This window comes from Gavialis gangeticus, unplaced genomic scaffold (assembly GCF_001723915.1).
Source record: "Gavialis gangeticus isolate Ggan-Ray unplaced genomic scaffold, GavGan_comp1, whole genome shotgun sequence".
In the NCBI taxonomy this organism is placed as follows: domain Eukaryota; kingdom Metazoa; phylum Chordata; order Crocodylia; family Gavialidae; genus Gavialis; species Gavialis gangeticus.
Window position 1 is genome coordinate 174,357,611 of NW_017728992.1, and position 14,118 is coordinate 174,371,728.

A 14,118-nucleotide genomic window follows, 5' to 3' on the forward strand; every position below is an offset into this window, starting at 1 on the left:
TTGGAGGGCTGCGGTGGGGCATGTGGGCCTTGCGGGGGGTGGTAGCCCCTGTGGGGGTCATTTGGCCCCTGTTGGGGGGCTGTACCTCTTGTGTGGGGGCTGAATCTCCTGTTGGGGGGCCATACCTCTTGTGTGGGGGCTTAATCTCCTGTTGGGAGGCCAAACACCCTGTTGGGGGATGAACCCCTTGTGTGGGAACCAAACCTCTTGTGTAGGGGCTGAGCACCCTGTTGAGGGGCCGAACCCCTTGTGTGGGGGCCATCACCCTATGGGAGAGCAGCAACATATGTATTCATGAAACATGTATTTAGAGTTCACTTTATTATTATGATAAGAGACTTACTTAAACACTATAGATATATCAATAAAACATTGTCCAACTGATCTCTGTCTGTCTCTCTCTCTCTTTCTCTCTCTGTACAGTGGTCTTTTGTTTTACTTGTGGAGGAACATGGATTTGGGGGTATTTTACAGAATGACTTCTGGATTTTTTTTATCAGGGATTTTTCAGTTTTCCAATAGGGAATACCAGAATTCCTGCTAGGGAGTCCAGTGGCAGGACCCTGCCTGGTTAGAGCTGGCACCTTGGACCCAGCTGGATGTGGCTGACCTCCTGGCCAAATGGGGTCAGCCAGGAGGACATGCTTTGACAGTTCAAAGCAGGCCACCACACCCAGAACCTCTTCCGGGTGGTGCTCAGGTGGCTGGGCAGAGGGCACACATGGCAATAGTGCCGCACAGAAGCCAGCCCTGCAACCACAGTCCACTGGCAGCTGGCCCAGAGGGGCAGATGCCTCTACTGGCTGTGCAGTCCCCATCTGGGTCTGGCAAGTGGGCAGCAGGTCACAGCCAGGGAACAGCTCCCGCTGCCAGACTGCTGCAATGAGTAGAGTGTGCAGGGAACTCTCAAGGCTGCTTCAGCAGTCCAGCTGGCACAAGGGGTAGTGTCCCCAGATACCAATTGGCTGGGTTGCAGAAGCTCCTGAGAGCCAGTAGCCCTGAGCTACTTGCCAGGGTGGCTTTTCATACTGCTGAGGCCAGGACAGGGTAGCTTTTTATACTGCTGGGGACAGCACAGGTGCTGGCCCCAGGCTCTAGCTCCCACTGGCTGCAGATCCGGGAGAAGCCAGGTAGGGTTATTTTGCCCCAAGTGGTACAATTTGCTCCACACCAAAGTGCATGTCTGAGGCCATGTGCTGAAGCAAAAAGCCCCGGCTCAAATTTGCACCGCTTCTATTTGAGCTGCTGCAAGTGCACATGATTGCATATGTGGACGTACCCATAAAATAAAAAATGAGAGATTGTCTTCATAGATTAAAATGAAGGAGTAAAACAAGAATAAAACAGGTACAGCACATTCACAAGTAAACACATCTATATACCAAATACTGTCTTTATTTTTTAAGTATAGTAAGTGCAAGATTAGGTCATTTTAAAAGGTCCACAGGAGGAAAAGGATGGGGTTGATGAGTCTAGAAGGGGCTGATGGGTTGGCAGGGAGAGTTGCCTGGTCCAGGAATAGGGGTGGGAGTAATCAGAGGGGCTAAAAGTAGCCTGGGCATGGTCAGTGGACAGTGAGTAGGAAAAGGACAGTCCCAGGTATAGGGTACGTGGCTGGGTTTTCTGAGCCCTAGGAGCTGTGCTGTAAATATGTGTAGGCTTTCCATAGATGGGGTTAACCCATTTTAGATCTAGTTAACCCTAATCAATCACCTGCTAAGGTGAACTAACTGAGACCACGCATACCATTTTTGGGCAATTTAACTCTGTGTACACCTACATGCCTGGGAATTTAGCTCAGCTCAACCTTGGTTAGGTTGATCTAAATGCAGTACTTGTACTTACCCATAGTATGCAGCCTGTTTCAGGTACCTAAACTCCTGAGGCAGGCAGGATTTCAGACATACTGGAAGGTTTAATGTTTATTATTAATTGCCTCAAAATGCTTCTCTTTCTCCTCATTTTTTTCTGTTTAGAGTATCTAGATGCCTAAACCCAGTCAATTTAGATAGATCATAAGCAAAGCAAATTGGATCTACCCCAAACCTACAAGTGCAGTGAGTTAGGTGACTAGCATATATGTGTAAGAGTAGACTAAAGTGGATCATCAGAAAAAGTAATTCTTAATTTTATCCAGTGTTGTTGTGATTGAATGAGATGACAGGTGAAGGGAAATGCATGGAGAGAAGTTCTTCCCAGAAGCAGAAACCCAAAAGAACTTGAAAGGTACACTGTATTTTTGTTTGTTTCCTTTCCTTGTTCCTATTTTTAAATGACGGTTTTCAAATTGAAATGTAAGCCAAAATATAAAAAAATAGTATGTCTATGAATGTAATGTAGTGATTTACCAATGGAGTGAATTAGCAAATGAAAGGGGGTTTTGTTCTGTTTTGTTTTTGTTTAGGTCTACATGACCTCTGTCTTTACCCATGGTGATTTCAGAGGCTTTTCAAAATGTGAAAAAAATCCCATATTCCATGTAGGAGCATGGTCTTTTCACCTGTGGAATTTACTTAGGGGAAAAATACCTAATCGTTAATATCAAAGGCAGATTTTATTTCCTCTGATACACTGGGTATTGCTTCATCGAGAACATTTGGCTTGGATTTTAAGGACAGATTATCAGAACTCAGTGGTGAACCAGTAAAAAAAGGAGAATACTCCATTTTTTGTTTATCCACAAGAATATCTGTAATTCCTACTCATGACTACAATTTTGCATGGGATAATTGGTTTATTTGAAAATTATGCTGAATAAAATCTTTAATAATTGTACTTCTGGGAGATGAAATGAAGATATAAATCTGTTTCTGAATCTTAATAATTTTAGCCTGCCCTTGAAGTCTATAATATTTCATTACTCAAATTAAAAAAAATAAATAAAATATTTTTTCTATATTTTTTCCAGTCAAAAAAATATATATTTTCTTAGACAGGGCTGAATGGCATGGGAATGAAGGAGAGTTCCTTTTGCATTCTAAGTATATTTTGAGTTGTAAACTCTCATTTCTGTTTTACTGCTAATCTATGACAACAAACATCAGAACACTCTTTACCTGGCATTTGCTGGTTTTAGTGAATTTTATCCTCTTTTTCTTTTTTCTTTTTTAAAGAATTTCTATTTAAATAAAGTAGTGAAATTTATTGTGGGTTGCCAGAATTTCATTTATTTGTTTGTGCCAGACCTTACTTTCGTATGATTCATTATGCAGAAGGAGGAAAAATGATGTAACATTTCTACCTCTAAGAATGAAAATACACAGCTCTAACTTAACTATACTTTATGCATCTAATGTGTAAATATAACTATAGTATATTTAAAAGTTTCCCAAGGGATGTGGGTGTTAGTGTGCATCTAAGTTAATAGCTTTGTTCTTCAAAGGCTTTATTTAAATTATTCATGATCAAATATTATTAGAATTATATTAAAAATTCTTCTGCTCCTCACATATAGAAACTGTTTATATCCATAACTGCAGGTAATATTAGCAGTGGAATAAGGTCCTGGGTTTTCTTATAAACTGAAGTACAGGAATTTATTTCTTTTGTCAACAATTTGACTTTTCCCTGAGGAAGATATGCAACTAAATATTGGGATCCTTTATTCTACTAGATATAAACCAAATTCTCAATAGAAATCCCTATTTTGATAGCTCTGAATGCTTCTCCCATATTTAATACAGACACTTTACCCCATAAAAAAGTGATTTAACTTTCTCTGTACAAAAAAACCCCAAAACTAACAAACCACAAAAAAAAAAAAAAATTGTGAGAGGCAGCTTGTAACCTTGGAGACACAGCAGTCATGGTTTTTGTCCCCAAATGTCACTCTATATTAACAACTTAAAACATTTTTTTACATTTTATTACTATAAAACTTGCAGAACATTTAATTTATAGCTAAGATTTGTATAGTGAACCCCCTTGAGGATTTTATTTATATATTTTGAAATACGATATTTTCTTAAAAGTGTTGTGTTATACCGTCCACATAGAACTATTCTTACCTCTGTCCTTAACAGAACATTTAGCTTCAATACCATACAAGAAAGCCATGAGAAATCATACTATTTTAAAAGCAAATCTCCTTTAGCCATTTCCCTTTGCACCAAGTTATGTGATGATATGAGCCATTGCATTAATATGGATATTTACACAATAGAACATTGCACTTGAGGTATTCTAAAAAGGATAAAACTCAACACAGCAAGAGGGTAGGCACTTATAACTCCTTGTTAGAGCTGTGGCACAAAGGGAATTGGAAAATGTGTATTATTTGCAACTTTTGCAATTAGAACTGCATAATTAGCCTTGAGTGATTTTTTGAGTTACAGCAGCCTGCTGCAGCTGTCTATGAGCCATAGTTCTTCTCATACCCACTTCTCATTGTCTCTAAAATGTCCTGCATGTCCGGGCTTTGAGAGATTATTTTCTGAGGGTAATAGTATGGCCATATTCCACCTATCTCCTAGCCAGATATATATTTTAGATTGCCATTATGCCTTCTGGTTCTGTCATCTGGAAAAGGGCTGGAAAGCTCTGACGATCCCATTCTCATTCTGCACACAGTTTATGTAGGGCACTCCGGACACGTGTGGCCCACAAAGACTCTGTACACACCGTAGTGCTTTACACCCCTTCATTTTGAAACAAAATATTTCACAATATCCCTAAACTCCATGCATCCATCCATCCACACACCCACCTACCTACCTACCAAGAGTGCCCTCTTTCTTTTTCTTCTGTGAAGTAGTGTCTATGGTAAACTGTAAAGAAAACAAAAATCCCACATTCCCCTTAAATATGTGATGGGGAGTGGGAGGGAAAGGCCTAATATGGATTTATAGACAAACATTTTGCTCATTCAGGGATCATTTGAAACCTAAAACAGTATTAGTTCAAAACTGGACTTAAAGTTGACCCATAAACACAACATTATTTTGAAGACTAAGTAGTACGCAGCACTATAATGCTACATTTAAAAATGAAACCAAAGTATCACCACACTGACCTTACCTAAAAATAAAATGCTAATTTCAAGCAGAGTTCTGAAGTGATGCCTCTATAATAAAGCTAGTATAATAACCAAAACAAAATTTTTTATTATACTCAATTAAAATGGGTCCGTGAAACTGTTTCTGTGACATCCAAGCAGAGAAGAGGCCATTAAAAAAACCCTTGAAATTATTCTTGAGACAGATGAGAAAGTATAATGGTTATTTTAAAGTTACGTAAGTGTCTTATATTCTTAAATATTAATGTGGGTTTTGATTTGGTGAAGTAAAAGGGTCTTTATACACAATAAACAGTAGATTTTCCCTTATTCATATCCAGTTTTCGAAAAAATAGAGTCCGATCCAGCAAGTCTTTTCTAACATAGAAATCTTAAGTCCACTGGACTTCTGTTCATGGAAGACTTATAGAACAATCCATTAGCTGAGTTATACTGCAGATGCCTGCCAAATAAAAGTCTTAAAAGAACAAGCCCAGTCATTACTGTTGTTTCCATACCTAAGCATCTTGTTTCGGTTCCACTCCATAGTCCAGAAGAGAGACATTCCCTTACAGCAGAGCCAACTAGCATATATCCTGAATCACATGTAAATATAGCAGTAGATCCATATGTGATTTGAGTTCCAATCTTATTTCCATTTGGAGGGGTAGGTAGTTCTCCGCAAGATATAACTTTAAGATACAAAAAAAGGAGCATCATATTAAAAAACTCACTAAATATATATTTTTAACCAGTTAAAATAAATACTGGAGGTATTCTGTTCTATGGCGAAACTAGAGAAAAATCTGTGAAAAACTAGAAATTATATTCTATGGACTCATGATAAACAGTTTTAGAAAATCAGTGTTATGAAGAGACCTCAAGGCTTCTCTGGTTCAACCACCAATATTTCAAACTAACTCTTTAAAACCATTTAAATAAATAGTAAGAGTACCTTACGTAACTACAAATCATTACTCTTTAATACTATTTCTGCGTGTAGCACTTGTATACATGTTTTATTGCTCCTTTTGTGTTTGCAAAACAGCACATTAAGTTTCTTTGGAAAGAACTTACTTCATTTTTAACTTGTAGTTCACAATACAACACATGCTCTAACATTTATAAAATACAAAGTCTTAGTACTGAATGAGTTGTTTTGTTTTTTGAGTCCCTTGTCATATTAATCACAATCCAGAATATTTCCTAATTCAAAAGTTCATAATGCTGATTTAAACAAACAAACAAACATAGAGATCATACTGCTGAGAGGATATATTTCAGTCCTAGCACTGAAAAAAATTAGTTGTTCAGGTAAGTGTGAAGTCTCTGTACAATAAAAAGGGCAGGGTTTACACCATTTTTTCCCCTAGAAGAATTGAAAAAAAAGTTTTACATACAATATTTTGACAAAAACAAACCTATATTATTTCAACACAACTTTCATTAAAAAAAAAAAAATTAAAAGCTTTCCAAATCAAATTTGAAATTTCCAGGAGGATGCAAAAGTTCTTCCCCTCTGCCTGACAAAATTATTTCTAAATATCATAAACTGTCGTATTTTGAGTCCTAATTTAATTGTTTTAGCATTTAATTCTAATTTTGGATCACTACTTTTGTGTGCATAAATAAACTGATGTTCTTTTTTAACATACCGAAATAAAAACATCCCCAGAATATAATTGCAAAGGACCATAGTTCATCAGCATCTTTCTGTACTCATTATGTTTAAATATACACATACTAAAAGCAGTGATGTACCTCTCTTTCCACAAAAGTGTTAGATTTTTTATACTTAGTTTCCAGGAAATTCCATAGGGACAGTATTTCCAAACTGTCTAAATGTTAAAGTAATTTTAAATGAGCAGATGCTCATAGATGCTTCCTTTTAGTTACTTAAGACTGAGTAGCCTAGTTGTTTAAAAGTACTTGTTTCCATTGTGGTTCTTATTTATGACCTCTCTCTCTTCAAGCACATATGGCTAGATATTAACATTAAGATACTGGCTTCTCTTAGGAATGTTCATGAAAAATAATTTATCCCAACTTCCCTATTCTGCAGAGGGAATGACCTGCATTATGGCTAACACTCAGAGAGAACAATCCCTGTTACCTGAGAACACAGGTGGACATTGTACCTGGCCCCTGGAGAGACTGTGCAGAGTGGAAGGAGACCCGCTTTGTCTGACACACTCCCTTCAGTGTCTCTGTGCCATACACTTTGAGATGTTAGTAGTGTGGGAATGGGCCTATTACCACAAGTTTAATCCACCTTTAATTAACAATAATAGATATTAGTTAACAAGAACTGACAGCAGAAATACCCATAGTTATGATGTAGGAAGTATTCTGCTCTCCTAGCCAAACTGAAGAAAACCAATAAAGAAAGCTCATATAACACATACTCACTTTGGCAGTAAGGCCTCTCATTTCTCCAACTCCATGTTCCATTGGCAAGACACTCGATGGACGCTGGTCCCAAACCATAATAGCCTGGATCACAGCTGAAAACAACTTTTGTTTTGTACTCATAATGTGAGCCATTCACTATTCTCCATCTCCCATGCTCCAGTGTGAAGGAGTTGATGCTTGGACAAGTAACAACTTCAATAAAAAGACAGTTAATTGTGGCTCAGTAAGTTAACAGTTACAGGAAATACAAAATGCACGATTGTTTTTGTGAATACATTGTTAATTTTTTATCACAATGGCTTCATATTTGGACTCTGATATCTTACTGCATAACCCACAGCAGTTGATGGAAGTTGTGTAAGCGGGTACTTTTATCACTGAGTCAATACTGACTTAATGAAAGGGGAGATCAGACACTGTGCTCTTGGTAGGAGAGGAAATTCTATCTTTAGGATCTAATACAAAACCAAGAAACTGCTTATGGCCATTAAATCTTATAGAACTTTGCATTAAAGTAGGGCTGTTCAGTATAGTCTTGGCTACATTTCAATTTAGAAATTACTTTCAATCTATATAAATTCCTTTTCTGATTTTTGAATAGCTATTTTATTTCCTTTTTTTGTGATTTAAGATTGCAACTGAAGAATGTCATTACATTCATTTCATTACAGATGTGACTGAATACTGCTTCCTTTTTCCATTCTCCTCTTGACATAAGAAAATGTCTACAACTTACTAAAAACCTTGTAATAGAGTTATGGGTATAGGGTATGTTTCCAGGGCATCTGTCTTCTCCCATCTTTCCTTAACAACAGTGGATGAGGACTCATCTACACTCGGACAGGTATCTCTGCCTCAGTCTTGCAGTCCCTTTGGGTTTACATAGCTAATAACTTTGGTTGTTTCCACTTATCCCTGTGAGACTTCAGGTACATTTCCTCTTTGATATCCACATAGTGTACACATCTACATGAGCATATTAATGTGACACAAGAGATGCTGGCACATATTGTGCTGCAGTTGATTGTTCCCACGTGTCACTTTTACATGTGTGCCCAGGACTACAGCATGTTGAGCTGGGGTGGAGCAACCTCAGCAAGCAGGGGGCCCAGAGAGTCAGCCTGCCAGCCTGGGGCTGCTCCAAACTGGCTCAACATGCTGCCAAGGAGCTGGCTGGGAACAAGAGTGCTTCAGTACAGGGCTAGCTGGCAGGCAGCCACCATACTGAAGCACACTGAAGTATTTACAAGTACTACCGTGCTCCAGAGTTAATTAGTTTAATCCAAATAAATAGCCCTGTATGTGTAGACACTGAGATGTTTACTGCAGAGCTAATTAGATAACTCCGCAGTAAATGGCTCATGTAGACATGTCCAGTGTGGAGTTCCATGGATTCAGTTATTCTGCACTGGCATCACATAGCTATCCTTAAAGCACAGAACCTCTGGAATTCTGGGGAGGGAATGTGGTTTAAACATTAGCAAAGGTACTGCTCAGCTATCTCTGAAAGCGAAGCATTCGGTAATTAAAAGGGTCAGGCTCTGCTCATTTATTCTGATTTGACCATGTGGCTTCCACAACCTTTGAAAGCAGGAAAGTCATGGATTTGGTCAAGAATTATCAACTTTTTAGCATCTGAAACATATTTGTTTTGTAACCGCAAGATGATGTTTTGAGAGAAAGAGAGAGATCACTTAAAATATTTTGAGACTTTTCTTTTGATTAATAAAAATACTGTGCAGTTCTGAATCATGAGAGAATTTCTATATGCTACTTACCTACACAACGAGGTGTTTTATTATGATTGCTCCATGTACCATCTGGCTGGCAGACTGCAGTAGTAAGCTCCTTGGATGAGAGTCTATACCCATCATTGCAAAAGTAAGTAACACGAGTGCCAACTAAGTAATCTGTAGTTAATATTCCACCATTAACTGGAGCTTTAGGAATGCCACAAGATATTGCTGAATTGAAACGAACAAACACAAAAGAATTAAATTTCATCTCAAATGCTCTGAAATTCATCAGTATATATTAAGAGCACACAGACTTACCTCTAGAAAATTTAGAGCCATGAAAGCATGGGAAGCTTACATTAATTAATTTGTGCTTTTAAAGACATTTGGGGTGGGAAAAGAAATAAAAGTTAGAATTCTGTAACTGACCAGATTGCAGAGGATGATGGAATAAAAAAGATCAGGAAAAAATGTGGGGAACATAGTCTAGCGGCTAAGTCAGTGAACAAACTCTAGAGAATTGGTTCTCAACTTTTTAGACAGAAGGCACGCCTTGATATACTCAAGGCACCCCTCAGAAAATACTACCTTTTACTTTTCACTCTTTTTCGACTACAGAAAAATCATAGAGTCATTTTACTGTTGCAAAGAACTCAGAAAGCCCATAACAGTTCAGAATGTTTTGAACACTATGAATTCCTATGTGAAATTTCTGGGTTTATCTTGAGAATCATGTTTGCATACCTAACAACACTAATACTGTATGGCACCCAGTGGCACCTTTGCAAAAGTCTCAAGGTACCCCAAGGTTACATGAAACCCTGATTGAATATCATTGCTCTAGAGAATTGGCTTCCACTCTTGGATGTTCTTCCCCCCTTCTTCTCTTCGCCTTACATTTGAACAAGGTGCTAGTAGTATACTTTCATTTTTTTTCTATCTACAAAATGGAAATACTAAAGCTTATTCACCTTTCATAAAATATGTTAAAATCTACAGATGAGAAGTGCTATTATATTGAGAAGTGCTCAATATAATAATAAATATTATTATTATTATTGTTGTTGTTACTATTATTATAAAGCAAGGATGAAAGGAGAGCAAAAAACTGCTCATATACCATTGTTACGCTTGCTGGGAACATAAGTTTTAGATGCCTGGTCACTGGCAAAAACCTGTAAGAGGCAAATTAGCAAAAAGTTTTAAAACATTATTTTTTCTAAATAAAATATTGTTAGGTCCTCTTTAGAAATCTCATTGTATTTATTCTTGTTATCTTTCCAAAGGGAAAAAAAAACATGGAGTTCTGGGCTCTGCACTTTAGGAAGGATGTGGAGAAGCTTGAGAGAGTGCAGAGGAGAGCCATGCACATGATCAGAGAACCAGAGAACAGGTCTTATGAGGAAAGGTTGAGAGACATGGGTCTCTTCAGCCTGGAAAAATGAAGGCTCTGGGGGTACTTGGTGGTGGCCTATTAGTATATTAGGGATGTGCACCAGGAACTGGGAGAACATCTGTTCACCAGGGCACCGCAAGGGAAGATAAGGTCTAATGGTCACAAACTCCAGGAACACCATTTTAAGCTGGACATAAGAAAAAACTTCTTTACTATCCAAGTCCCCTGAGTCTGGAATAGATTGCCCCCAGAATGGCGCAAGCACCTACTCTGGACACCTTTAAAACACACTTGGATGCTTATCTTGCTGGGATCATTTGACCGCAGCAGACCTCCTGCCCTTTGGGCAGGGGCTGGACCCAATCATCTTGTGAGGTCCCTTCCAGCCCTAATGTCTATGAATCTATGAGAAAAAAAACATTGTAAATGAGAATGTATTGCACACAAAATTAAACCTTTATGTAACACAAAACACATGAAAAACATATAAAAAAAATATAAAAAATGAGAATCTGTGCCCATTGAAAACTACTGCATAATAAAACAGCCACACATTTTTCTCAAAAGGTAAAAATTTTCTCAGTTTATGTTTGAGAAAGGGGTCATGCACAATCCTGATATTGATATAGTAGTTGACCACTGAAAGGGGAAAAATGGCAATATAACACCTAAAGTTAGTTACTGGCTGTGATGCTGATAGAACTATAGTTACTGAAAATGCTGACATAGTTGAAACACCAAACCTTTCACTGACTCTAAATAATGCTGCTCATCTTGGAAACCTTAGTTTGCTGGTGTGATGAATGTACCATTACTTCAGAATACAATTCCAATATGACTATCTTAGGGTTTCTAAAATGCTCCACACCATCTATTCACTAAAAAGGTGAATAGGTCTTCATGCTGACATCTAATTTGGATATAGCTCTTTTCAAATTAAAGAGGCACTGCTAGATTTTTCTTTGTTTATATAAAAAAATTGACATTAGTAGACAGTTTTACTCATATGGTGGGTCTTAGAGGTTTCTCTATAATCGTCAATTTTAGTTAAATATTCTCTGATAGCTCATTCCACAAATAATTGAACCTGGGGCTTGTGAGTCCTTGGCTAGTCTTTAACCATCTTTCCACTCATTACACTTGTTTCAAGCCATCATATCCTTTCTTGTTTTGTTAAGCAGAGTGGAGTTTTGTAACCTAGTCACAGAAAGAAAGATATTATATTAAATGTCATAGTCCTGCTGCTTTGCTTCTTAAGTGGAAATGAGTATCAATTCAATCATAAAAAAAATATTGATATGGTCCACCTTGAGATAAACAATAATGCTGGTTAATTGATGTTGATCCATAATATTACTTTAGCTCATTAAAATGATTAAATATTATTCCATTCATTCTAAAATCTTTAAGCAAAGAAGAAAAGCACTTTTATGAGCAAGCTGGTAGCTACAAAATGCATGGCTATGAACTAATTGCCACCATGAATGATATCATTGTATATCAGGCATTAACATGAGGAATCCAAGGCTTTTGGACTCTCTACTGCTGTAATAAGAACTGGACAATGAACTTCTACCAACTACAAATCTTAATAGCGAGGACGCCAATAATTCTTTATACTACACAGATGTGTATCTGGATGACTTCAATAGATACCAGCCATAATAAATTGGTAGTGTAAATTATGCATCTAGGGAGCAACTCACAGACTGAGCCTCTTTTTCAGATGTCTTCCTCCTTTTTTAATCCTAAACAACCAGGGGCTTTTCACTCAGTTAAATAGAACACCAAACAGATCCCAAAACTTTGCTTCTGATGAAAGATGATAGCAGTGTTTCCAAGAAGCCTCATAACTCCATTCAGAAATTTTCCTTACAGTCAACACTTCCCTATCCCCATCAGCCATGAAGTCCTGTTGACTGAATCTACACCTAAATGTGTTGGAATTTTCACAAAACAACCTGGATTGCATGTACTGGAGAAGATAGAGATGATATGTAAAGTGCAGAGCAGATCCCAGAAAACTGTTTCTGCTTTTGACAGTTGTCATAAAACATATTACTCATGAATAGGGAACTACCAAAATTGAGGTGGCTGCTGGCAGATTTTGCAGGGAGACTGGGGGCAAAGCAGCCATTTTTATGGGCCAAGCCTAGCACCTCCCTCCCCGGAATACCTTTGATTGGCTGAGGGGCCCCAAAAGTCCTTCCCTGCAGGTTGGCAGATGGCTTCTGTGAGCTGAATACAACAATTAAGCCCACAGATGCCATTAATTGATGCATTATTAAACAAGCTAAGTGGCCATTAATGGCTTCCATAGGCTTGATCAAGCCTGCAAAGTCCTTAATGGCCACTTAGAATTCTTAATAATGCATCAATTAATGGCTTCCATGGACTCCATCAGGGGATTAAGCCCATGGAAGCCATTAATTGACATATTATTAGAATTCTAAGCACTTAGTTAATGTCTAAAATGAAATATCTTAATAAAATAAAGCAATATAGATCATGAATTGCAAGTAATACCAAATATATTCACTCCATACACTTTACTAATTAACACCATTCTAAGCACCTACTTAAACTCTAAACTAAAATATCCTATGAAAAAAACTATGCACGACATGAATTGTAACTCATACCAACTACATATACTTTAATAAAGGACGTTATAAAAAGGAGTTGACTGAAACTGAATGTTAACCTTGAGACAGATAGTTTATGCTATGTATTAAATGCAAGCATGCTGCATCCAGCCACAGTCACTGGAAACATTCTCTGTCTCTTTGGGGTAAACATTTGTCCATCATCCTTCTCAAATATGGAAAAAAAAGGAAAGCTCTTTGATAACCAAGTTAGTTGGGAGGGTGTTACTGGCTAATCTCTCCTCCCATCACCTCATCTTCAAAATCAGAATGACGATGCTGAAAACAGGTTCTTGTCATTACAACAAAGAGCCTGGGTTGTAGCAGAACCTAAAGTTTGATAGACGTATCCATAACCTATGATGGTCTACAGAGGTATGGGTTACTGTTCAAGACATCAAAGATCCTAAAATGCCATAGCACTATAAGACTCTTGAATGAGCAGATCAGTAATACCTACAATTATGGGCTGGCTCTGTTCTGTCTCCTTCATTTAAAGAGCAGATTTACTTGACACAAAAAAATTGCACAATTTAATTTCATAGAATCATAGAATCATAGAAGTAGGGTCGGAAGGGACCTTGTAGATCTTCAGGTCCAACCCCCAGCCTGGGCGGGAGAAAAGACTGGACTCAAATGAGTTCAGCCAGGTAGTCATCAAGCCTCTTCTTAAAGATCCCCATGGTAGGAGCCAGCACCACTTCCCTAGGAAGTTGGTTCCAGCTCCTAGCCACCCTAACTGTGAAGTAGCTCTTGCGGAGGTCTAATCTAAACCTACTCTCTAATAATTTGTGTCCATTGTTCCTTGTCATGCCAGGGGGCGCTAGGGGAAACAGTGTCTCCCCTAAACCCTTCTGGTCCCCCCTAGTGAGTTTATAGACGGTCACCAGGTCCCCCCTCAGCCTTCTCTTGTGAAGGCTGAACAGGTTTAGGTCC

At 38.1% G+C, this 14,118-nt stretch overlaps 1 protein-coding gene across 1 annotated transcript in view; it reads right to left on the reverse strand.

Annotated features, from left to right (window-relative positions):
• Window positions 1-14,118, reverse strand: part of LOC109298975 (CUB and sushi domain-containing protein 3-like) — a 290,449-nt gene that overhangs the window by 114,151 nt on the left and 162,180 nt on the right. The window contains exons 21-23 of the mRNA XM_019519415.1: window positions 9,184-9,369; window positions 7,403-7,597; window positions 5,512-5,685 (exon numbers count right to left, since the gene is read on the reverse strand). Coding sequence (XP_019374960.1) covers window positions 5,512-5,685; window positions 7,403-7,597; window positions 9,184-9,369 — 555 coding nt within the window. The remainder of the gene's footprint in view (window positions 1-5,511; window positions 5,686-7,402; window positions 7,598-9,183; window positions 9,370-14,118) is intronic.